Source organism: Salminus brasiliensis, chromosome 7 (assembly GCF_030463535.1).
Source record: "Salminus brasiliensis chromosome 7, fSalBra1.hap2, whole genome shotgun sequence".
Taxonomy (NCBI): domain Eukaryota; kingdom Metazoa; phylum Chordata; class Actinopteri; order Characiformes; family Bryconidae; genus Salminus; species Salminus brasiliensis.
The window spans coordinates 3,182,882-3,209,039 of record NC_132884.1 but is presented as its reverse complement, the minus strand read 5'-3'; the positions used below and the strand labels follow the sequence as shown (position 1 = coordinate 3,209,039).

The window sequence follows — 26,158 nt, the reverse complement described above, 5'->3', positions numbered from 1 at the left end:
GGCAGTACTTCACTACAGGGACTAGACAAGCTGTATGTGTGTGTGTGTGTGTGTGTGTGTGTGTGTGTGTGTGTGCATGCACTTGTGTCAGCAATGGGTGCAACTTCAATTAGCTAAATGCATTTAATAGAAGGGGTGTCCACAAATATTTGGACACATACTAACCTGATTACTGAACATATTTATGCTAATGTCATACATTGACTTCTTCTGCTCACACTGCTATATGTATTATATATACATATATTTATAAAACATAGAATTATTACCATGATTTATTATTATTATCATTATTTATTATGACAACAACAAATCGGTTCGTTTAATACAGTAAACAATGTAGCGACTCCTCTCAGTGGTGGAAGTCATATTATGGTACTATTCAGTCATGATTTTATATATGTGCTGCAGCAAATACAGACACAGTGCAACTTTCAGGGAAGCACAAGTAACATCATTCTCCTGTCATTGAGGTAAATTCTTAATACAACACTCTCCCAATACATTATTTAACACATTATAAACACTAAAACATCTGTTACAAGTTAAAAAGTGAGACAGCGAGAGATCTGTGAAATCATTTGGTCCCGTTCAGTTCAGCACAGCTCATTCAGTTCTTAGCTGTTACAACATGAATTTTCCCTTTATCTCCCAACGTGGTACTGCCACTTAACCCACCCATTCCTAACTCCCAGCACTAGCAATGCTAGGCCCCTCTGATTTCATTGCCGGGCAGCCGATACACTTTGAGGAATGCACCAATAAGTACCAATAGGTTCATGTTTATCTGCTCCAGAGAGTCCTATTCTATTGGCAGTACTAGATAAGCTGCATGTGTGTGTGTGTGCAACTGCAAATCTGTATCAGCAGTGGGTGCTACTTAAAGTAGCTGAATGCAATCATTAGAAGAGGTGTCCACACACATTTGGACATGTAGTATATGTTTTAGCTTCTGGAATACTGTGTGTGGGCACAGCCCACATGGATGGTCTTAAAATGGCATGACTACAAATATAACAATCCAAATACTGAGTGTTCTTTGAAAGCAGGCATTGACAGGAGGCAGGCGGGTTCCTCCTGGAAATGCCAAAGGGCTCATATTGGCAGGCCACAGTACCATTTGTTACATTCATGGAACACACTGACCTCTATTCTGATACTGATGGCCACATGAAATTGTTCTTATTTTAATCATACATGCTTGTCCATGTGTTCTGGATCAGGACTTCCCGAATCACTTGCTCTTGCTGGTCTCCTGAGCCTTCACATCTCTGTTCAGCTGGTGTATCCAGTCCAGAGCCGCCGCCATAGTGCCGTCTCCCTTCTGCAGGGAGAAGCAGAGGAACGTGGCCCAGACAAAAGCACAGCAGCCTGTGAAGCTAGTGCGCAGGTATAGGGGCACCAGAGAGAAGTTCAGGAACTGAGAGTGAGAAAGAACAAGAGAGAGGAGTCCAGTGTTATTGAGAATGCATTGTTTGTCCAGTACCAGCCATAACATTAAAACCACTGACAGGTGAAGTGAAGTGAGAAACAGCGATTATCTGATTCCAGTGGCACCATATTAGGGAACCTACATGGGGAACCTACACAATATTAGGCAGGTGATTTTAATGTTATAGCTGATTAGTGCATATCATTTTGTATATAGAGAAAGTGAATTAAGGCATTGAGGAAGTTCTTGACATCTACCAACACTGATATCTGAACAGGGTTTGTAGAGAAGTGATCAAGATTACATTTCACCTGCATGAATGGCCAGTACATGAGTCCTGTCTGCAACACAGAACACAACAAAAACAAGAGAAATGTATTATTATTATTACATTATTATCACTTATTACTTTAAATACTTATACATTTTAAATAGACAACATAACTTTGACATCAACACCCTGCTACTGGAAAAGTGATGCTAAACTGTGTGTAAAAAACTGTCGACTGTCAAAAATGACCTTGTAAGTGTTGAGAAACTTCTTCCTCCAGTCCTCCAGTATGTCTTTCTTTCCTTCTAAAAAGCTCACCCCTGTAAAAGATCAGTTAGACAAGCAGATCAATGATAATGCATAATCGTCTCCACTGTGCATCCACTGCATTTTGCTTCTGACATATTTAAAATGGGAGGATTCTAGAAAGCCCACCTGTAAAGCCTACATTTCCTCATCGGTAGACCAGAGGCCAAAATGATAAAATGCACCACAGGATTTACCACAAGTTACACAAGGATTTTTTTTAACCATCACCCTGTTGAAAAATCTGGGTTGACCAGATTAGCTCTTGACCAGATCAGGATTTGGTTTGATGGTTTAGCCAGTTTGACCAAGCTAGCTGACCACAATAATCAGCATGACCAAACTAGTTAACCAGTATGATCAGCTGGGCGACCAGTCATGCTCATAGACAAGGGATGCACCGATCCGGGTTTTTCAGTTCCGATACCGATACAGATACATAAACTTTGCATATCGGTCGATACCCGATACAGATCAAATACCACTGTTGATTCAATAAACCGTATACTTCACCATGTGAGAGAGACTTAAGGCATCAGGATCGACTTAAACTTTAATTTACTAACTTTGTAAAACTAAATATAACAAATTAACATTGATATTAACAAATAATAACAAATTACATATGATATTAATGTACTAAATTGCTATTTCTTGTCAATAAAATAAACAATGGCACAGGACCTTGACACAACAGTCAAATTTAATTAAAAAAGGAATCAAACTTCTTAAAATCTATTAAAATAAATAAAATGTATCAGCCAAAACTGAAAATAAGTAGCGTCACTTTGTGTGTCAAACACACAAACAGTAATCAATTTTATTTTTAATAAAATTTTTTGCGTAATTCAAAATAAAATCTAGCAGCTGAACCTGAGAATAAATAAGAACTTGGTCAAATAAAGGTAAAGGTGCACGTATTTGTCACTGTGCAGTGTACACTGTACAGCGAAATGTGTCCTCCGCATTTAACCCATCTGTGGTAGTGAACACACACTCACACACACACACACACACTAGTGAGCTAGGAGCTAGGGGAACACACACACACACCCAGAGCAGTGAGCAGCCAACTCCAGCGCCCGGGGAGCAGAGAAGGTAAAGGGCCTTGCTCAAGGGCCCAAGAGTGGCAGCTTGCCGAGCCCGGGAATCGAACCCACAACCCTGTTATCGATGTTATTGATATCAATGAGCCACCACTGCCACTTTGATATACAAGAAGTAATCAAAAATTGCAAACATCTAAAAATGTAGTGCCGTCTCACACCAACAAATTAAAGTGAAAGGATCGGTCCCATGGATCAGCCTACTTATCCGATACCTGATCCAGCTAATTTTGCTAATATCGGGGCCGATATCCGATCCTAATATCGGATCGGTGCATCTCTATCATAGACCAGTAAGGTAAGTCCATCCAGCTCAAATTAAAATATACACTATCTGAATCAACTGGCTTCCCAGCACATGGTATGTCTGTGCCTGGATGACTAGCTGTTCAACCACCTTGGCCATCATTCTAACTATCTATCTATCTATATATATATATATGAATCTATCTAACTAATAAAACTGTGGATTGGCCAGGGGGGTCCTGAGAACTTGCCCCCCCCCCCCTGCTCCTACTGACCTGTGTAAAACACACTCGTTGCTAAAGGGGCCGCCACCGTCTGGTCCAGCAGCAGCTTCCTCAGCACCATGCTGATGGACTTCCCGGGAAACCTCCGCTCCAAAAAGCGCAGCCACAGGAAGCTGAAGTTGCCATGGAAACCGAAAGCCACTATGGCCACATTTCTGGTGCGGCTCCAGTCCAGCTCTTCTGAGCCCGAGAGGCGCTGCTGGGCAAGGTCTCCGCCGGCGAACAGGCAGCCGTACACGGTCACATTAGTCACCCACGGAAACGTTTTAATGTGTTTTAGAAGCGCTCGGCGCATCATGGCGAAAAAAACACAGAAAAACAGACTAAAACTGACGAGTTAAGAAGGGTGAGGCGGTCCGATAAACTGGTGAAAGAAACACCCACATCCTTTAAACGTTTTAATGTAAAAAAAAAAGGGTTTTCTGAGTTAAACAGTGAGTGTTTATTAAATTAGGAAGGAAATAAGACGACGGCTTCAGGTGACGGGGCGCTTCTTCCTCATTCAGCGTTGGGAGAAGCCTCGCCTGTGCTGTCCTGTTGTTTTCCCACTCGTTTTCAGGCTAGACCCGCCCCCCCTCTCCGCTCGGATTGGCTAGCCCACAGCCACTAGCCAATCCGAGCGGAGGAGAGCGGGGCTTGTCTGAAACCAGCAGACTGCGGGTTTAATGTGTTCTTTTCCCACTCGTTTTCAGACTAGACCCGCCCCCCCGCCGCTCGGATTGGCTAGCCCATAGTCACTAGCCAATCCGAGCGAAGGAGAACGGAGCTTGTCTGAAACCCACTCGTATTCAGACAAGCCCCGCCCTTCTGCTCTGGAGTCGACTGGGTCCTATTCACAAGCAAGCTGCCTGAGCGGAAAACGGGTGGGAAAACAAAACACACCAGTCATTTTTTCTCCTACCAAGGCTTAAATTCTAATTGATATCATTTCAAATGAAATCATAACAAACACAATTTTCATTTTCTACAGCAAAAATGTATGAGAATTAGGCCCACTAGGCTTAGGATTTCTTGGCATGTTTTTTTTTTTTATCTGGACAGGCCTGCCATCTACTGTCTACAAGGTGTAGCAGAGGACCAAACTAAAGCATTATTGAAGGGAGTGTGGTTTTATGTATTTATTTTTTAACAAAATGTGGTTTTGTATTGATGTTAGCATAAAAATAAATGTATTCATACACCCCCCCCCCCCCCCCCCCCCCTTCCACAACCTTCACCACCTGTCACCTTATTAGTGACGGGCCCTTACTCTACCAAACCTCCCTGAAAAACTACCACAGTAGTACAGAGTAAAAATACAGATTTTTATTATGTGTCAAAAGTGCCAGTAATATTAAAAACATAGAGAATAAATATAGTGTACATAGACTTTATACAATAACTTTTGCATTGGACACACCACAGTTCTGGTAGCTGTGGCATTCCTTCTTTAGGTCCGGAAATCAGTAAAACTGCTTTTTTATAACTGAAATGTGCATGTACTTATAAAAAGCCAATAAAATAAGTTGTTTGACAAAGAAATCTAGATTTCACTTTTCTATTTACAATCTACTGCTGCTGTATTTACCTTTACAGCATTTACCTGACACTCTTATCCAGAGCATCTCTTACATATCAATCATGTCCGCAGGCAAGAGGATGTAGAGTTAGGGCTTTTTTAATGGTGTAGTGTGGTGGGCCTGCTCCAGCCAGGGAATCAGAACCTAGTCAGCCATCAGTAAGACCGCTACACAAACCACTAGCTTTTTTGTTTAGTCTGTTGTAGAATATTTGAACTGTCTCTTGCCAGACTTGCAGCGCCAATCATCCATAAAGTGAGTGGAATTGTTACTGCGGCTCCAACCACAATTCCCAAACCCGACCCCATTACTCCATGTGCAGATCCAACCACAGACCCAACCAGAGCACCAATGATCGCCATCACTAGCACTGCTGCTGGTTTGAGGTAATAGCGTGCAAGTGCTTGCATGTCATCTCGATATTTGCTTTTGATAGCCCCAATGTCCACTGTCTGGTCATCTTCACTCACTGCATAAAAGGAAGAGGAAAGAAATAAAGCAAATTAGTGATATTAGATGTAATAACTCAAAGGAAAAAGCTTGAACTATGTAGGTTTACTAAAGCAGTGCTTCTCAACCTTTGGGGGAATGCAGGCTAATCTAAGAGGGTGGTCACAATTGAAATAGGTTGAGAACTACTGCCTTTTAAGAGGAATGGACGTCCGTACAATTATACTCACTGCTAGGACGATCCTTTGAGAAACTGCCACGCCGTTGTCTGGGCACATCTTCCTCAGCCTGTTTTTTGTACTCACTGATTCTTGTCTGATACCCCCTCTTCAGCTGTGCTTCCCTGTCTTCATACATTTTTTTCATCTCTGCGATGTTTGCTGGAATTTTCTTCTGCATATATTCATAGTAAATCTGTGGCAAGAAGAAATCGCCACAGTTTCCCTCCACCATCTTCTCTATTTCCTCAAGAACCTCAGGAACCTGAGTCTCAGAGCGAAGAGTGTAGTATCTGTTGTCACATTTATCCAGTAGTTTACTTGCTTTCTGAATGTGATCCTGGATTGGCAGATCCCCCAATTCCTTATCACATAAGAACAGGACCATCGTGTGTTTCCAGACCCTCACATCCTGGGACAGCAGCTGCATGTGCCGACTTATGGATTTCAGTTCATTTGTAGAAGGGACAGCAGTTTGGCTTTCAACACGCAACACCAGGATCAGAGTGTGGGGTCCTGGAGGACAGAGGGTCGTACTTCTGACTATTTCATTCTTAATCTTCTCGGGTGTGTTGTGTATATTTCGATCCCATCCTGGAGTGTCCACCAGGCAGATCCTCCTTCCTGCAGCTTCTCCCTCTCGTATAATGCATGATCCTATCTCACCCTTTGGCTCCTTGCTGCCTAACAGGAATCTGGCCACTTTGCTCTTTCCAGCTCCAACTTTCCCCAGCAGCACGATCCTGAGCTCTACGGGAGGACAGAATGTAGACAGAAAAAATATGATCTGAGAGAGTTATTATAGAGCATGGTCAGTATGCAGGTGTATCGAAGCATATGGTCATACGGGTCTACCAGCAGTGGCAAAAATCTGTATGTATACGTATAAAAGCATATATTTAGCATATATGAAATTGGTCAATTAATATATTTTTATTAAATATATTTTAACATACATTTGTTTTAGTTCTCAGTTTAAAAAACTACATATATCAAATGATCCAGCTGCATTATTGCTATGTATCTGTACCTTGATGAAACTCGTTTTTTTGCCATGTTCATTGTATAGTACTTTACTTAGTAATTAGTGATAAGATAAGCTACATATCTTTGTAGATACATATCTCTGTGTCTAATAGTTGTCCATATATTTTAACATAAATGTATTATAAGATATTTTAGTATATAGGCAATACTTTCTGTAGTACATTTTAGTGTGTGAATGTATTTTGGAATTATATTCAATGCATTTCAAATTTATACTTATTTTCCCATACAGGGGTGTATATGACAATACCAGCACTTTATTACATAAAGAACCATAACTTGATGTAAAGGTTCTTTGCCAATTTAAAGGTTAATCACACTCACGTCTCTTATTTATGCATGGTTCTTCATGGAATAACAAAGTGGTTTTTAAGAGTGTAGGTTGAATACAAGTTCTCCCATAATGCTGCATTGAGTGTGTATGGGTAAATGAGTCCTGTTTAAAACACAGAATTCACTCCTGTATTAGCTGAATCTTCAGTTTGGTGGCAGTAATAGAGCACCATTTGGAAGCAAAGCGAGAGCTTCCCAGCTTAAAGTACAGCTTACCACCGGATCTTTCAGTACAGCACAAGAAGCAGGGAAACAATTAGGAAACTCATCTTTCTTGTTTCATAAACAAGAAATAAACAGGTTTATTGTGAAAAGCAAAGTCTAACCTTCTGTAGTTGGTGAGGATCCACTTGCCGTGGCCATCCTGAAGGCCTGCTGATCTTCACCTTAAATTTCCTTTCTCCCACGTTTTCTCATTTGGACGTTGTGAAGTGAAAGTGGATGACGTTCTATAAAGCGTATAAAACGAGTCACAGCAGGTTTAACCAGGACAAATGTACAAAGAAAGTCACGGTACAAGAAAACTGAAACCACTGAATACACTGAAAACACCCTCGTTAAAGTTGAGCTGTATATCATTTGTACAGACACTATTTAGAGAACCAATTTGGCAGAAACATCAACTACAAAAAAAATAACTCCAGGTTTAAGACTTGTCAGGTGCACCTTTACTTTCATTTTCCCTCACATGCTGAGATATAGTCTTACATTATTATTTATTGACTATTATTTACTTTTTGTTTCCAGCTTTTCGTAAAATATAAAAATCGTTAAAATTAAAATAATTAATCGCAGGTATAAGAAGGAAGGAACACACTCCTAAAATGACTGGCATCAGCACCTGGCACTGTTGGCACGCACTCTACCAGGAACTGCATTCGTAAAAAAGAGCAACCGTTCTAAAAACATTTATTATTTTTTCACTTTTATTAAGACAAATTATTTTGCTTCCTTTCCTAAAGAAAGATTTAGCCACTTACTTTTGGTGATGCGTCCTCCAACAGGTGATTTCCTTGTGCTGGATGTGTTTCTTTAGTTCTGGTAAAGCAGGTTTAGAGGAATGAACCTTGTGATTAAAGGGGTGTGATCTGTGTTTACAGAGCAGGACGAATAGGACGGTGTGTCGTATGATGTGACTGAAGGTAAAGGTAACAACAGTTCACTCCTTTGTTTAATGAGTAAACTTTTACTGCCATTGTAGTTTACCATTACTTTAAAAGTTGTGGCATCTTCACATTCATATATATATACAGTGAGTCCAAGAAGTATTTGATCCCTTGCTGATTTTCTTTGTTTGCCCACTAATAAAGACACTATCCTTCTGCACTTTTAATGGTAGATATATTCTAACATTGAGAGACAGAATATCAAGACAAAAATCCAGAATATAATTCTAAAGAATATATTTTAATTAATTTGTATTTCAATGAGGAAAATAAGTATTTGATCCCTCTTGCCAAACACACTCAATACTTAGTGGCAAAGCCTTTGTTTGCAAGCACAGCGGTGAGACGTTTGTTGTAGTTAACCACAAGTTTAGCACACACACCAGGGGGAATTTTGGCCCACTCTTCTTTGCAGATCCTCTCTAAATCATGAAGGTTGGTGGGCTGTCGCTTGGCAACTCTGACCTTCAGCTCCCTCCATAGATTTTCGATCGGATTGAGGTCTGGCGACTGGCTGGGCCACTCCATGACCTTAATGTGATTTTTCTTGAGCCAATCCTTTGTTGCCTTTGCTGTATGTTTAGGGTCGTTATCATGTTGGAAGACCCAACCACGGCCCATTTTCAGATCCCTGGCAGAGGGGAGGAGGTTGTCCCTCAGGATTGTGCGGTACATGGCTCCATCCATCTTCCCAGTGATGCGGTGAAGTAGCCCTGTACCCTTGGCAGAGAAACACCCCCAAAACATTATGCTTCCACCTCCATGCTTGACGGTGGGCACAGTGTTCTTGGGGTCATAGGCAGCATTTTTCTTCCTCCACACATGGCGGGTGGAGTTGAGGCCAAAAAGTTCAATTTTGGTCTCGTCTGACCACAAAACCTTCTCCCAATAACTTGGTTTATCTTTCAAATGATCATTGGCATACTTGAGGCGCGCCTCCACATGTGCTCTCTTCAGCAGGGGTACCTTTCGGGCACTGCAGGATGTGAATCCATTGTTGCGCAAAGTGTTGCCAATTGTTTCCTTGCAAACTGTGGTCCCAGCTGCCTTCAGGTCATTTGCTAACTCCTGCCGAGTGGTTGCAGGACGATTTCTGACTGTTCTCAGCATCATTGCCACCCCACGAGGCGAAATCTTCTTTGGAGCACCGGGCCGAGGTCTGTTGATTGTCATGTTATACTCTTTAAACTTTCTGATAATTGCACCAATAGTTGTTACTTTCACATCCAACACCTTACTAATCTTTTTGTAGCCCATTCCAGCTTTGTGAAGGTCAACAATTCTGACTCTGAGGTCCTGTGACAGCTCTTTGGTTTACCCATGTTGGAGACTTGAAATCTGTGTGATCTGTCTGATTCTGTGGACAGGTGTTTTTCACACAAGTGATTAGTGAGAACAGGTGGCTTCAGGTCAGGTAACAAGTTGATTGGGAGTGTCTAACTGGTCTGTAAAAGCCAGAACTGCTAATGAATACTAAGGGATCAAATACTTATTTCACTCCATGAAATACAAATCAATTAATATATATTCCTTAGATTTATTTTCTGGATTTTCTTTTTAATATTCTGTCTCTCCATGTAAGAATACATCTACCATTAAAAGTATAGAATGATCATGTCTTTATTAGTGGGCCAACGAAGAAAATCAGCAAGGGATCAAATACTTCTTGGACTCACTGTATATATATATATATATATATATATATATATATATATATATATATATATATATACATATATATATATATTTATAATGTTAAGTATGTTTATCATCCATGTCAACCTAATTTAGCCTCTTAATATATACACTTTAATTCCAACATATTAAATATGAATTTTATAGACTTAATCAGAGACTTAATTACAGATTCAAGTGTTATTTACATTTAAGGCATTTAGCAGACGTTCTTCTCCAGAGCGACTTACAGAAGTGCTTTACTATTTACCCAAGAAGAACCTCAGCTAGTTTGAATAGACTAAAAATTCAAAGATCCAAGTCTTCATTTTCACCTTTATTAAATTAAAAAGCATTTCATAGACAAGGAATTCAGATATGGTGTGTTACTGTGGAGGTGATTATAGCCCAAAGCTACTGTCCTCCTACATGATGTCAAAGGTCATTTGAATCATACATTACACAAGTAGGAACATTTAGGAAGCATGTCCAATGTGTTTCTACAATGACTTCTAACCTGACTACCATTCATTACTTCTAGAGGAAGTGTGCTGTTCTATAGACACATATATCTACATGTCTGCCTCCCTCTTGTGGCTTTACATGTTTTTATTTATTTTACATTTAAATATGTAGTACAACAAGGGTGGATATTGAATTTCTTTAAATAGATTTGCTTACAAATGATGAATGAATTTGCTTTGAGATCAAATTGGCTCAAACTAAAACTTAAAACTGCGTTTTGTTTTGTTTTTTAATCTAAATTAATTTATTTAAATGGCAGGTCTGTCACCAGGAGGAATGCCCAGCAGGCCACGGTACGTCCCTTTGTAGCCATCCTTGCCGATGTTCTGCAGCTCCTCCTCCGGGTTTCCCAGTTCGGCTGCAGCTCATAGCCGCACCAGGTCCAGATACAGGCCTGCTAGATATGTGTCTGAGTGGCATTGTTGTCTTTGCATTTCTTCCGTAGGTCTTGAAAACAGTAAAATTGCTTTTTTATAACTGAAATGTGCATGTACACATAAAAAGGCCAATAAAATAAGTTGCTTGACAACTTAAGAACAGTTTGTTGGTGTTGGTCATCCTCTAGGCCCTCATCAGTGCCCACAGCACACTGTTGGCTGCTGTGGCTGGCTATTTCTGGTTGATGGATCATTTTAAGGGTGTCTGATCAACCCAGTATTTTTGGAACTGGACAGCCCTGCCATCTACAGTCTACAAGATTTTTGAAAGAAATGGTTTTAAGTGGGCTTAAAAAAATAAAAGATGTTGTTTCGTATTATTGTTAGCATAATAATTGTATATATTTTTTTTATCTGAGGCAGAAAAAAGTATTTTTCAGCGACAGGGGGTCACAAATGACAGGTCTGTCACCAGGAGGAATGCCCAGCAGGCCACGGACGTCCCTTCTAGCCATCCTTGCCGATGTTCTGCAGCTCCTCCTCCGGGTTTCCCGGTTCGCCTGAAGCTCCTAGCCGCACCAGGTCCAGATACAGGCCAGCTAGACATGTGTCTGAGTGGCACTGTTGTCTTTGCACTGTTCACAGATAGCAGAGCGAACTCCCATTTGCCTCTGTATGTGAACTACACATCACATATTGACGTGTTCAGAACTGCAACAAACCAACTACTAGTTGGATTAGTACCATAATCCAGAAACAGCCCAGAGTATCTGCAACCACTGGGCTTATCGAAGTGCACTGCTGAATGCCATGAATATCGTAGCTGCAGTATCCAGGTAATAGAGTAGCTGGGCCAGTGACTCGTCCTCATCACTTTTCTCCATGACCTTGATCTTCTCTAAAGGTGACTCAGAATCCTCTGCTTTGTTAGCCACTGTAAAATACAACGAAGAGGAATAATGAATTACTGCCAAGAAGCTCATTAATCTGTATGCAAATAATCTCTCAATTCCCAGACTATACTTATACTATTACTTTTTGGACGGATTAGTGGGAGACTTCCACATCTGTGAATCCTCCCCCCTCCCCTTTCTGACTCCTCCTCAGGAGTTTGTAGGTGTTTTAGAAGCGTTTGTGGCATAATGGCGAAAACAACAGCGAAAAAAGACTTGGTTTAAAAGCTGGGTTTCCGAGTTAGACAATGAGTGTAAATTAGATTAGTTAAGAAGGAAATAAGACGACGGCTTCAGGTGACGGGGCGCTTCTTCCTCATTCAGCGTTGGGAGAAGCCTCGCCTGTGCTGTCCTGTTGTTTTCCCACTCGTTTTCAGGCTAGACCCGCCCCCCCCTCCGCTCGGATTGGCTAGCCCACAGCCACTAGCCAATCCGAGCGGAGGAGAGCGGGGCTTGTCTGAAACCAGCAGACTGCGGGTTTAATGTGTTCTTTTCCCACTAGTTTTCAGGCTAGACCCGCCCCCCCGCCGCTCGGATTGGCTAGCCCATAGTCACTAGCCAATCCGAGCGAAGGAGAACGGAGCTTGTCTGAAACCCACTCGTATTCAGACAAGCCCCGCCCTTCTGCTCTCGAGTCGACTGGGTCCTATTCACAAGCAAGCTGCTTGAGCGGAAAACGGGTGGGAAAACAAACGAAACTGATAGGATAGGGCAGCACCACGTTTTCTCCTACCAGGCTAAAATCCCTTTTAAACCCTTTTAATATCGTAATAATGACATTAAAATTAAATCATAAAAAATAAAACAATTGTACCCGTATGTACTGCAAAATAAATAAGTATTAAGCACAACATCTGAACCCAGCCCACTACATTTCTTATGTCATCTGTGGGATCTGGACAGGCCTGCCATCTACAGTCTAGCAGAGGATCAATGTTAACATAAAAAGTATTGATGTTAACATAAAGAAAATAAATCTATTGTCTGATCTGTCTGATTCTGTGGACAGGTGTTTTTCACACAAGTGATTAGTGAGAACAGGTGGCTTCAGGTCAGGTAACAAGTTGATTGGGAGTGTCTAACTGGTCTGTAAAAGCCAGAACTGCTAATGAATACTAAGGGATCAAATACTTATTTCACTCCATGAAATACAAATCAATTAATATATATTCCTTAGATTTATTTTCTGGATTTTCTTTTTAATATTCTGTCTCTCCATGTAAGAATACATCTACCATTAAAAGTATAGAATGATCATGTCTTTATTAGTGGGCCAACGAAGAAAATCAGCAAGGGATCAAATACTTCTTGGACTCACTGTATATATATATATATATATATATATATATATATATATATATATATATATATATATATATATATATATTTATAATGTTAAGTATGTTTATCATCCATGTCAACCTAATTTAGCCTCTTAATATATACACTTTAATTCCAACATATTAAATATGAATTTTATAGACTTAATCAGAGACTTAATTACAGATTCAAGTGTTATTTACATTTAAGGCATTTAGCAGACGTTCTTCTCCAGAGCGACTTACAGAAGTGCTTTACTATTTACCCAAGAAGAACCTCAGCTAGTTTGAATAGACTAAAAATTCAAAGATCCAAGTCTTCATTTTCACCTTTATTAAATTAAAAAGCATTTCATAGACAAGGAATTCAGATATGGTGTGTTACTGTGGAGGTGATTATAGCCCAAAGCTACTGTCCTCCTACATGATGTCAAAGGTCATTTGAATCATACATTACACAAGTAGGAACATTTAGGAAGCATGTCCAATGTGTTTCTACAATGACTTCTAACCTGACTACCATTCATTACTTCTAGAGGAAGTGTGCTGTTCTATAGACACATATATCTACATGTCTGCCTCCCTCTTGTGGCTTTACATGTTTTTATTTATTTTACATTTAAATATGTAGTACAACAAGGGTGGATATTGAATTTCTTTAAATAGATTTGCTTACAAATGATGAATGAATTTGCTTTGAGATCAAATTGGCTCAAACTAAAACTTAAAACTGCGTTTTGTTTTGTTTTTTAATCTAAATTAATTTATTTAAATGGCAGGTCTGTCACCAGGAGGAATGCCCAGCAGGCCACGGTACGTCCCTTTGTAGCCATCCTTGCCGATGTTCTGCAGCTCCTCCTCCGGGTTTCCCAGTTCGGCTGCAGCTCATAGCCGCACCAGGTCCAGATACAGGCCTGCTAGATATGTGTCTGAGTGGCATTGTTGTCTTTGCATTTCTTCCGTAGGTCTTGAAAACAGTAAAATTGCTTTTTTATAACTGAAATGTGCATGTACACATAAAAAGGCCAATAAAATAAGTTGCTTGACAACTTAAGAACAGTTTGTTGGTGTTGGTCATCCTCTAGGCCCTCATCAGTGCCCACAGCACACTGTTGGCTGCTGTGGCTGGCTATTTCTGGTTGATGGATCATTTTAAGGGTGTCTGATCAACCCAGTATTTTTGGAACTGGACAGCCCTGCCATCTACAGTCTACAAGATTTTTGAAAGAAATGGTTTTAAGTGGGCTTAAAAAAATAAAAGATGTTGTTTCGTATTATTGTTAGCATAATAATTGTATATATTTTTTTTATCTGAGGCAGAAAAAAGTATTTTTCAGCGACAGGGGGTCACAAATGACAGGTCTGTCACCAGGAGGAATGCCCAGCAGGCCACGGACGTCCCTTCTAGCCATCCTTGCCGATGTTCTGCAGCTCCTCCTCCGGGTTTCCCGGTTCGCCTGAAGCTCCTAGCCGCACCAGGTCCAGATACAGGCCAGCTAGACATGTGTCTGAGTGGCACTGTTGTCTTTGCACTGTTCACAGATAGCAGAGCGAACTCCCATTTGCCTCTTTATGTGAACTACACATCACATATTGACGTGTTCAGAACTGCAACAAACCAACTACTAGTTGGATTAGTACCATAATCCAGAAACAGCCCAGAGTATCTGCAACCACTGGGCTTATCGAAGTGCACTGCTGAATGCCATGAATATCGTAGCTGCAGTATCCAGGTAATAGAGTAGCTGGGCCAGTGACTCGTCCTCATCACTTTTCTCCATGACCTTGATCTTCTCTAAAGGTGACTCAGAATCCTCTGCTTTGTTAGCCACTGTAAAATACAACGAAGAGGAATAATGAATTACTGCCAAGAAGCTCATTAATCTGTATGCAAATAATCTCTCAATTCCCAGACTATACTTATACTATTACTTTTTGGACGGATTAGTGGGAGACTTCCACATCTGTGAATCCTCCCCCCTCCCCTTTCTGACTCCTCCTCAGGAGTTTGTAGGTGTTTTAGAAGCGTTTGTGGCATAATGGCGAAAACAACAGCGAAAAAAGAGTTGGTTTAAAAGCTGGGTTTCCGAGTTAGACAATGAGTGTAAATTAGATTAGTTAAGAAGGAAATAAGACGACGGCTTCAGGTGACGGGGCGCTTCTTCCTCATTCAGCGTTGGGAGAAGCCTCGCCTGTGCTGTCCTGTTGTTTTCCCACTCGTTTTCAGGCTAGACCCGCCCCCCCCTCCGCTCGGATTGGCTAGCCCACAGTCACTAGCCAATCCGAGCGGAGGAGAGCGGGGCTTGTCTGAAACCAGCAGACTGCGGGTTTAATGTGTTCTTTTCCCACTCGTTTTCAGACTAGACCCGCCCCCCCCCGCCGCTCGGATTGGCTAGCCCATAGTCACTAGCCAATCCGAGCGGAGGAGAGCGGGGCTTGTCTGAAACCCACTCGTATTCAGACAAGCCCCGCCCTTCTGCTCTGGAGTCGACTGGGTCCTATTCACAAGCAAGCTGCTTGAGCGGAAAACGGGTGGGAAAACAAACGAAACTGATAGGATAGGGCAGCACCACGTTTTCTCCTACCAGGCTAAAATCCCTTTTAAACCCTTTTAATATCGTAATAATGACATTAAAATTAAATAATAAAAAATAAAACAATTGTACCCGTATGTACTGCAAAATAAATAAGTATTAAGCACAACATCTGAACCCAGCCCACTACATTTCTTATGTCATCTGTGGGATCTGGACAGGCCTGCCATCTACAGTCTAGCAGAGGATCAATGTTAACATAAAAAGTATTGATGTTAACATAAAGAAAATAAATCTATTCATACACCCCACCCCCCCTTCCACAACCTTCACTTTACTAGTGACGGCCCTTTCTCTACCGGACCTCCCTGAAAAACTACCACTGAGTAAAAATACAGATTTTTATTATGTGTCAAAAGTGCCAGTAATATTAAAAACATAGAGAATAAATATAGTGTACATAGTACAATAACTTTTGCATTGGACACACCACAGTTCTGGTAGCTGTTATGTTTCTTCCTTAGGTCTTGAAAACAGTACAATTGCTTTTTTATAACTGAAATGTGCACCTACATATAAAAAGGCCAATACAATAAATGACAAAGAAATCTAGATTTCACAATTTAAACAGTTTAACCAAAATGACACTTTTCTATTTACAATCTACTGCTGCTGTATTTAACCTTACAGCATTTGCCTGACACTCTTATCCAGAGCAACTCTTACATGGATCTGGACATCCTTCACTTCTTCATCACATAGGACAGAACCATAGTGTGTTTCCAGACCCTCTGGGACAGCGGCTCCATTTAAGGTCACTTGCAGTAGGCACATCAGAGAGGCTTCCTTTGCGGGACACCAGAATCAGAGCGTGGGCTGCTGGAGTGTTTAAACACTGTGTCTGTCCACTCACTGTCCACTCTGTTAGACACTCCTACCAAGTTGCTCCAGCTTGTAGATGTAGAGTCAGAGACAAAAGCTCATCTGTTGCTGAACAGTTGGCCCTCATCAGTGCCCACAGCCCAAAGTACAAAGTTCAGTGACCTTACCTGGTACAAATGTAAGCAGTGAAATGTCCATAAAAAAAAAAAAACAAAGACATCATGTAAATTGTAAAAAAGGGCCCTTTTAGAGATTAGGTGATTAGTTAACAACTGACAGGAAATACTGTGTATCCTGTTGCAGGATTTACGCAACACTACAGATTGCTCAGACTGCTCCTTAACTAGAAAATGATCACACTTATAGAGCATTATAGCAGTATACCTCTTATAAGTGGAGCTCTGTCCTTTAGAGAAATGCGAGTACCGTTTCCTCACAGAGTCAAATCCCCAACAGTTTCAGAAGAGAGGTTTCTGGGAGTCAGCAGCTGCTTGTGTAATAGACAGCTCATATAACAACACCCTGTAGCTCAGCAGCTCAACCCTGGAGCAGGTCTCAGTTTCAGCTGTGAAGAGAAGTCATGGCGCTGCAGGTTTGATAGTAAGTCATTGAGAGTCTTTGCTACAATGTCAAAATAAGAACTTTTGATGGGTGATGGAATTAGGTTGATCATAAAATGTTATTTTTGCATATCTGAATTTTTACATAAAAGAAGTGAGGCTATGTCTACATCAAAGGCACAGGAAATGCTACAATTCATGACCAACTAATGTTAAAAAAAGAAAGAACTTCAAATAATGAATTAAATACACCCGTACATACAAGCATGGGCAGACAATCAGTCTAGATTTCACAATAAATATTTTCAAGATTCAATTCTGTCCAGGTGTGAAAGCAGAATTACACATATCTTTTTACACAATTTTACTTGTGTGAAATTTACATTTACATTCACAGAATGTAGCTGACCCTTATTCTGAGCTCTTACCTTTGAATCATGTAACAGAGGTAGAGGAAAGCAGGGTTAGAAGTCTTGAACAAGGACTCTCAAGTCTGTTTGAGTCCAGATGAGCTGTATGTGTGAACGCAAATGTCCAGATCAGTTGTAAGGGATATTACCCAGACTTTACCCCCAGCAGGTAAGTCCAGGTAACGTCCAAGTAAGCCCATATGTGAATACAGCAGGTCATTTTCTTGAAATAATTCACAGTGGGTCATGCCGTTCCTCCTGCACGAGCTACACAGATGCCACCCCTTGCCTAAACATCACGGAACAGTGTCTCCTGTTGAGAGAGTGCGTCTCCGGCTGTACGTGACACGTGTGAATAGGCAACTCTGGATAATGTCCGGACTTGATTTTCCAAACTGGAGGAGTACATACGTAAAAAACGGCTATTTTGGTGTAGTGTGGTGGGCTTGTCCAGGCCTTGTGCTTGTGTTGTTACCCACTACCCTACACAAACCACTAGCTTTTTTGTTTAGTCTGTTGTAGAATATTTGAACTGTCTCTTGCCAGACTTGCAGCGCCAATCATCCATAAAGTGAGTGGAATTGTTACTGCGGCTCCAACCACAATTCCCAAACCCGACCCCATTACTCCATGTGCAGATCCAACCACAGACCCAACCAGAGCACCAATGATCGCCATCACTAGCACTGCTGCTGGTTTGAGGTAATAGCGTGCAAGTGCTAGCATGTCATCTCGATATTTGCTTTTGATAGCCCCAATGTCCACTGTCTGGTCATCTTCACTCACTGCATAAAAGGAAGAGGAAAGAAATAAAGCAAATTAGTGATATTAGATGTAATAACCCAAAGGAAAAAGCTTGAACTATGTAGGTTTACTAAAGCAGTGCTTCTCAACCTTTGGGGGAATGCAGGCTAATCTAAGAGGGTGGTCACAATTTAAATAGGTTGAGAACTACTGCCTTTTAAGAGGAATGGACGTCCGTACAATTATACTCACTGCTAGGACGATCCTTTGAGAAACTGCCACGCCGTTGTCTGGGCACATCTTCCTCAGCCTGTTTTTTGTACTCTGTACTCTGTATTCTTGTCTGATACCCCCTCTTCAGCTGTGCTTCCCTGTCTTCATACATTTTTTTCATCTCTGCGATGTTTGCTGGAATTTTCTTCTGCATATATTCATAGTAAATCTGTGGCAAGAAGAAATCGCCACAGTTTCCCTCCACCATCCTCTCTATTTCCTCAAGAACCTCAGGAACCTGAGTCTCAGAGCGAAGAGTGTAGTGTCTATTGCCACATTTCTCCAGTAGTTTACTTGCTTTCTGAATGTGATCCTGGATTGGCAGATCCCCCAATTCCTTATCACATAAGAACAGGACCATCGTGTGTTTCCAGACCCTCACATCCTGGGACAGCAGCTGCATGTGCCGACTTATGGATTTCAGTTCATTTGTAGAAGGGACAGCAGTTTGGCTTTCAACACGCAACACCAGGATCAGAGCGTGGGGTCCTGGAGGACAGAGGGTCGTACTTCTGACTATTTCATTCTTAATCTTCTCGGGTGTGTTGTGTATTTTTCGACCCCATCCTGGAGTGTCCACCAGGCAGATCCTTCTTCCTGCAGCTTCTCCCTCTCGTATAATGCATGATCCTATCTCACTCTTTGGCTCCTTGCTGCCTAACAGGAATCTGGCCACTTTGCTCTTTCCAGCTCCAACTTCCCCCAGCAGCACGATCCTCAACTCTGTAATAGGAGGTAACAGAGACAGAATAATGATCTTTGGGCGTAATGGAATAAGCACAGTGCTCTTATATCTTGCACACATTCAGAAAAGGAATCAAAATGTTGTCCAACCTTCTGTTGCTGGTGAGAACCTGCTAGTCATAATGGTGCTGACTGGCAGTGATGCTGGTATGAAGGTCTTGTGATGTTCACTTTAAATGTCCACTTGAAATGCTCTTATTTGGAAACTGAGAAGTGAGAGAGAAAGAAAAATAAAACACTTTTCAGGACAAAAGCAGCCAATGAAATTGTACAGAGCAATGTAAACACACTTAACTCACATATGCTATAAATCAGTGGTTCCCAACCCTGGTTCTAGAGTACTCTTGGTCTGCACATGTCAAACCCAACACTGGATCACGTGATATCAAAAATATTATTTTAGAATATTGTTACAATGTATGTATTATTACCATATGAAAATCTGATATATGGCCATACATGCACTTACACTATGTCCAAATGTTTGTGGACACCTTATCCTAATCAAAGTATTCTTTTACTTGAACCCATTGCTGAAATAGATCTGTGTGCATATTTTCAAAATAATTAATATTTGAAAATAACAATTAAAAAATGTGATGCAGAATTAGCTGTATAAGCAGAATTAGCAGAAGCAACTGGTAGCCGAAGTATGTTGGTCATAATAAATATTCCAAAATTAATTTGAAATAAACTGCTATATTAATTAGCAGACAGGCATGTCTGACATAAAATAAATTGTGTGGCTACTTTACGCTTGAAAATACAAATATAAAAAAGAAATGGGGAAAAAACAATTTTCCATTTTTTCTATCCTAATTTGGTACTTCCAACTGTGTGGGGCATGTGTAATTGTTCTTAGATTTGAATAAAACTTGTAATTTTATTTTGTGCATTTATAAAAATAATAATAATATCAGGAACCTTTGCCGTATAGTGAAGCCAAATGTCTTAGGGTTTTAGTTTCGTTTTCGTGGCGCAGTGACGCACTGCTTTTAATGTCCTCTACTGTTTACTGTACTAAACAGTTCATATTCAGCGTTGTGTAAACCATGAAAATCCTTATTTATGAAATCAAATAAATAAAATAAAATGACAGGTAAAAAAACGAAAGCAAAACTAAAGTTTGTGAAACTCCTGCGTCACAAACTGATACAGCAGAGTCCTACAAACCATTTACAGACTATTCATTACTGTCATTTTTACCACAATGTTCCCCAAGCAGTATTAAAGAGCTCACTTACTTCCCACGACTCGTCCTTCTTTAGATTATGTCGTTTGCACCACATATTAACTCGTATTAACTCGTTAAAATGGCGCTGCACCGCATTTCGACAGGGCACAAGGAGCCAACGGCTTCTGGAACAACACGGGCAGGGCGGGGCAGGGGGCGGAGCCATGTTTGGCTCTGGGGATGGGGGGGGGGGGGGTGGTCTGTTCTGGATCAGGGTTTGAATACAGTTTATGAAAACCAAACTAATATTCATATTTCTATAGTTACAATGTAAGCATTATTACCATATTAAAAATCTGATATATGGCCATACATGCATTTACACTATGTCCAAATGTTTGTGAACACCCTCATCCTAATCAAGGCATTCTTTAAGTTAAACCCATTGCTGAAATAGATCTGTGTGCAAATACACACACATACACACACACACACACACACACAAACACACATACACAGATACATAAACACACACACACAGGCTCACTTGTCCCTGTGGAGACGTTATGTCAATAGCATAGGTTGTCTGGAACAGATAAACAAATATCATATATATATATATATATATATATATATATATATATATATATATATATATATATATATAGTCATATTAGAGATATGAGGTTATATCCCAATGTTAAAACAAATTATGACAATACAAAACACTTATTATTTTCTTTTATTTTAATAAATTTTTATTACATATCGGTCACAATGTTCCACATTATGCACATGTAATGAATTTAGCAGTGTACATTTAGCATTCACATGACACAGGCAAATAAAAACAAACAATAAACACTACATGGCCAAGTAAACGTGCAGGCATCCCTTTTAATTAGCTTTAGGTTTAGCCACATTTATTGTGCCTGAAATGAAACACTGAGCAACAGCTAGAGCTGCCCCGTTCAACTGTACGCTATCCGTGGGTCGACAAATGAAGGAGAACTGTACCGTGCCAGCTGTAAAGTTTGGTATGGTCTTGGTTTGTTTTTCAGGTTCCTCAGTTCCAATGAAAGGAAATCCTAATGTTATAGCGCACACTTCCGACTTTCGAGACAGTCAAGTGCTTCCAATTCTGTGGCAACCGTGTAACCAAGGACCTTTTCTATTTCAGCTGACATGACTGTGCCCCCCTGTGAGATGTTCAGTAGGTACACATGGACATGATGGTTTGGCGATGTAGTGTATATCATGAATGAAGATTGTGTGCCATATTTCTTTTAAGCACTGAATGATGTGCTATTGTCGTCTCCATCTTGTCAGAGCACAGCCAGCTGCAGTCTAACAGACAGAAATGAACATATTCCAAATTCACATATCGGCTAAATACCCGCTTCTGCTTTCATAAACTAGTACATGTTAGTACTATAAACTGTAAATCCTATACCTATTCAATTTCAAATAAAATGTACAGTAAATTTAAACCTATAAATAACGGAACTACCCCAGTAGCTTGGGTGAAACATTACACAGGCAGGCTGGTGTAGCGTAAGTAGTCTTTTCCAAGGACTAGAGTAGTGTGGTGTGTTTGCAGAGCCAGAAAACTGAATCCTAATTGGCCACACGGGAAGGTGGTGTTCGTACCCATTACACTACACCAACCTACACTTGCAGTTTAAAATGCCCTTGATGCAACAGGAGCAGCTTTAACTGAGAGTCGACTAAAACGAGAACTTTTCCCATGCTGCCCCAGGACACCCAATTACAGCTTATCCACGTGTTAGAAAAAACGTGAATCTTTTACATAAATCAAATCATAGAGCAAGACACCTACACCCCCCTCACCCCACCATACCCCTACCCCAATCACAGCTGTTCCCTCGGTGAGGTGTCTGCCCACCACTCTGGATGGCTGCTCAGAGTGTTTCAAAATATTGAAAATAACAATTTGATGCAGAATTAGCTGTATAAGCAGAATTAGCAGAAGCAACTAGTAGCCGAAGTATGTTGGTCATAATAAATATCCAAAAATTCATTTTAAAATAAACTGCTATATTAAATAGCAGACAGGCATGAAATTGTCTAAATTGTGTGGCTACTTTACGCTTGAAAATACAAATATCAATAAATCCTAATTTGGTACTTCCAGTCATTCCACCCATGCGTAGGGCATGGGTAATTGTGCTCTCTTAGACTCCGGTTGCTGATGGCAAAGCAGCATGGCTTGTGATTAATAAAGTTTGTTCAATTAATGATAAAAAAAATGCTATGTCACTTTTACTAGACATGAGAAAAAATATCTTAAAAATATAATAAAAAATATCTTCCTTTGAAAAGTGTTTGTTTGTTGTTTGTTTTACTCAAACCTTCTTCAAACCACTAGAATCCCTCACTGCTTCATGCACTGTAAAAACATCAAATAAAAACAGCATAAGTATGAAGCAGAATTAGACTACATCAACATTTAACCACTGCAGATTTATAGTTAATCAAAGTTGATGATGACTTGGTTCATGATGGCAATGATATTTACAAATATGGGTAATACCTCCTGCACTGGTACAAGAACCAGTCAAATCGTACTTACTCTTAGGACGATTCCCATCCATACTTTCCAGTCTGTGTCTTATGTCATCCTCCTCCTCTGTCTCCTCCGGGTGAATTTTGAGGTCACTTTTCTGTAGTATGTGTTTCTGCTGCTCCTCCATTCCCACAGTCACTTTTCCAGGTCTCTCTGGGCTTTCCTGTAGAGGGCACTGTGGAATGCCCTCATTCAGATCTGGACGCATGGTCTGCAGAGCTTCACAGGCGTCCTTAAGAACGACACATGAGATGACATGTGGATGTTATAGAAGAAGCACTGTGTAGCTTCATACCTTCACCTTGGATTTTCGTACTGTGAATGTTCTGCTCGAAAGAAACGTCATCGCTAGGCCTCCCAGACACACATACACACCCATCAAAACATTAAAACCACCGACAGGTGAAGTGGGTACTATTGATGATCTGGTTCCAGTGGCTCCTGCTATATTAGGCAGCAAGTGAACAGTCAGTTCTTGAAGGTGATGAAGGTGCTGGAAGCCGGAAAAATTAGACACATTGTCAAGAACCAAACTGTGATGTTCTAGATGACAGGGATTCTCAAGGAAAGACAACCATGGAAGGCATGGAGGCCCAAGGCTCACTGATGCTCCTGTAGGCCCCACCTTACAACTTACAGGCCTTAAAGAACCTGCTACTAATGTCTTAGAGACAGATACCACAGGACACTTGTAGAGGTCTTGTAGAGTACATGTCTTGATGGGTCTGAGCTGTTTTGGTAACACAAGGGGCACTACGCAATATTAGGCAGGTGGTATTAATGTTTTGGCTGATCGATGTGTAATGCTAATGTAGCCAAGGCATATGTAAAAATATGGGTTTGGAAGGCTTCTGTGTGGAATACCAACCCAGAAACCCAGTGGTTACTCAGGAATACATGCATTGAGACCAAGTGGCGATGACTGGCAGAACCTGATTGTATATAATTAGTCTCCAGCGCTCAGGACAAGCTTCTCATCTATGTTTTAGAAAGAGTCTTTAGTCTTTAGTCCAATAAACTATTCACATCTGTTCCTAATGATGGACTATAACTACCTACAAACAGAATAGGACTTGAGTGGGAGTTGAGGATAAGGTGGAGTGGTGGCCATGACCTCACTAATGCTATCAAATCCTCACAGCAATACTCCAAAATCCTGCAGAAAGCTTTGCATTGACAGTAGAGGCAATAGTTACTCCAACAGAAGCAAGATAAGCTCTTTTTATTATTTACACTTGGTTTAAGAAGAAACCAAGAATGAGCAGATGTCCCAATACTTTTGTCCATATAGTGTACTGCCTATATATATATCAAGCTAGGCATTTTCAGTAAAAGCTTGTTCAATCTGATTATCCAGGCCTGTTTCATGATGACCAAACAGAGGTTAAGAGGTCACATATAGGGGTCATTTAAAACCAGTAACAGTCAGGACTTCCGAGTGGCTGTCTATGCATTGACCCTATCATTGGGAGATTGCAGGTGCCCCCAGTGATGCCACAAGACGTTAGCAGCAGATCCTTTAAGTCCTGTAAGTTGTGAGTTAAGGCCTCCATGAGCATCATCGGTTGTCCTTTCTTGGACCACTTTTGGTAGGTTCTGACCACTGCATACCAGGAACACTCAACAAGACCCTTTTGGGGTTTTTTTTGGGAGATGTTCTGACCAAGTCATCTAGCCAATCGCAGTTTAGCTCTTGTCAAAGTGGCTCAGATTCATTCAACACATCACCTTCATAAGCGGCCTGTTCACTTGCTACCTAATATACCCACCCTGGACAGGAGCTACAGCAGATGAAGATCATTAATGCCTTTCACTTCACCTGTTGAAGATGAAACCTGGTTCAGGCAGTGTGAAATTTGTGGTGTGGTACCACATCTGATACAAATGAGCCCATAATAAACCCATAATTGACCTTAAAGAAACATAAGAGCAGGTAATATTTAAGGTTCACTGGTCTGAGGATTACTGCTTCTACAACATGTTGCTACACCACCACAAAGGAAACTGAAACCCACTGTACATTTTGTACGAATGTCTTTGGGTCCCCCTTGGTACACTAGGCTTTGGCTGTGAGCAGTGAACTCAAAGGTTGGCAAGCTTCCCTTCTCACATGAACCCATCGAAGAAAAGACTGCAGAAAGTTTGCTGTTATTTGGCCAAATGAACCAAATCAGAAAAATGATCTAAAATTTCCAACCTGAAATTTTTCAATTTGACCCTACAAGCAAATCAGCGCTCAATTAGAGAGAGTTATCGTGACGTATAGACAAGAATGTTCCTTGAATGTTCCTTAGACTACAGCTCTGCCTGCTTTAGCATGCCCTGCAATGCTTCTTGGCATGGAAACTGCTGGGGTGATGGGCATGCCAACTTTCCGACCCAGCTTCAAATGACAAAATCCAACAACAGAAACAACCAAGCAAACAAGCAGCAGTAATGTCTTTTGCATGCATGTTCTTAAAACAAAAAAAAGAAGACTACTCACAAGGTCAGATCTCCTGGCTTGCTCTGCCTAAAATGGAGTCAAAGGGGTGTTTCCACTTTCTTCTCAGGATTTCAGGAGAGACTCCCACCTCTTGTTTCACCACCTCCAGGTCCTAAAGAGTCACAACTGCCTACAAGTCAAATGTAAAAGGAGGTCATGGCAGGTGTAGTCTTATTTCCTACACCACCCTAAACCAGATTCATGTGTGGCATGAAGCTGCATGTCGAGGAAAGAGACAAGACTTGGAGAAACCCTGCAACAGAGGGTTGCATCTAGTCCCTGTAGAGAGGTACTGGCAATAGAATAGGACTCTCTGGAGCAGATAAACATGAGGCTGTTGGCACCATGCTGCCTAATGCCAGACGTGGGCTATGTGGGATGAGGGGTATAAAGCCCCAAGAGGCATTGAGCTATAGAGCAGTGGAAGAACTGTGTTCTCTGGAATGATGGATGGTGCTTGAGGTGGGGTGGTGATCATCCAACATCTTGACCTTGCTAA

At 40.9% G+C, this 26,158-nt stretch overlaps 3 protein-coding genes and 2 long non-coding RNA genes across 14 annotated transcripts; all 5 read right to left on the bottom strand.

Annotated features, from left to right (window-relative positions):
- Positions 1-321: 321 nt before the first annotated feature.
- LOC140559812 (mpv17-like protein) lies at positions 322-4,169 on the bottom strand. The gene is made up of 4 exons (XM_072683467.1): positions 3,637-4,169; positions 1,953-2,023; positions 1,744-1,773; positions 322-1,420 (listed from the first exon to the last, which is right to left on the bottom strand). The coding sequence occupies exons 1-4, from the start codon at positions 3,941-3,943 to the stop codon at positions 1,235-1,237; spliced, it is 594 nt and encodes a 197-aa protein (XP_072539568.1). The 5' UTR covers positions 3,944-4,169; the 3' UTR covers positions 322-1,234.
- Positions 4,170-4,928: 759 nt separating this feature from the next.
- Positions 4,929-8,303, bottom strand: LOC140559329 (GTPase IMAP family member 9-like). Of its 3 annotated transcripts, XM_072682807.1 has the most exons (4): positions 8,233-8,303; positions 7,579-7,701; positions 5,873-6,622; positions 4,929-5,673 (listed from the first exon to the last, which is right to left on the bottom strand). In XM_072682807.1, exons 2-4 carry the CDS (start codon positions 7,613-7,615, stop codon positions 5,384-5,386), a joined length of 1,077 nt encoding a protein of 358 aa, XP_072538908.1. In that variant the 5' UTR covers positions 7,616-7,701; positions 8,233-8,303; the 3' UTR covers positions 4,929-5,383. The 3 variants fall into 3 exon arrangements, with proteins under 3 accessions (XP_072538908.1, XP_072538906.1, XP_072538907.1); XM_072682805.1 differs by lacking the exons at positions 7,579-7,701; positions 8,233-8,303 and adding an exon at positions 7,244-7,415; XM_072682806.1 differs by lacking the exons at positions 7,579-7,701; positions 8,233-8,303 and adding an exon at positions 7,244-7,415 and having other exon boundaries at positions 5,885-6,622.
- Positions 8,304-10,416: 2,113 nt separating this feature from the next.
- LOC140559327 (uncharacterized) lies at positions 10,417-12,388 on the bottom strand. The gene is made up of 2 exons (XR_011979883.1): positions 12,030-12,388; positions 10,417-11,928 (listed from the first exon to the last, which is right to left on the bottom strand). It is a non-coding gene; the product is annotated as an uncharacterized lncRNA (long non-coding RNA).
- Positions 12,389-13,585: 1,197 nt separating this feature from the next.
- Positions 13,586-20,963, bottom strand: LOC140559804 (GTPase IMAP family member 9-like). 8 transcript variants are annotated; one of them, XR_011979914.1, is made up of 5 exons: positions 20,658-20,963; positions 19,504-19,619; positions 18,637-19,392; positions 16,527-18,437; positions 13,586-15,097 (listed from the first exon to the last, which is right to left on the bottom strand). XR_011979914.1 is itself a non-coding variant. In XM_072683452.1 (4 exons), the coding sequence occupies exons 2-4, from the start codon at positions 19,532-19,534 to the stop codon at positions 18,148-18,150; spliced, it is 1,077 nt and encodes a 358-aa protein (XP_072539553.1). In that variant the 5' UTR covers positions 19,535-19,619; positions 20,658-20,963; the 3' UTR covers positions 16,188-18,147. The 8 variants fall into 8 exon arrangements, 2 of the variants coding, with proteins under 2 accessions (XP_072539553.1, XP_072539555.1); XR_011979918.1 differs by having other exon boundaries at positions 17,067-18,437; XR_011979919.1 differs by having other exon boundaries at positions 17,671-18,437.
- Positions 20,964-21,334: 371 nt separating this feature from the next.
- Positions 21,335-25,711, bottom strand: LOC140559326 (uncharacterized). Its single transcript, XR_011979882.1, has 3 exons — positions 25,660-25,711; positions 23,181-23,406; positions 21,335-22,997 (listed from the first exon to the last, which is right to left on the bottom strand). It is a non-coding gene; the product is annotated as an uncharacterized lncRNA (long non-coding RNA).
- Positions 25,712-26,158: the final 447 nt, after the last annotated feature.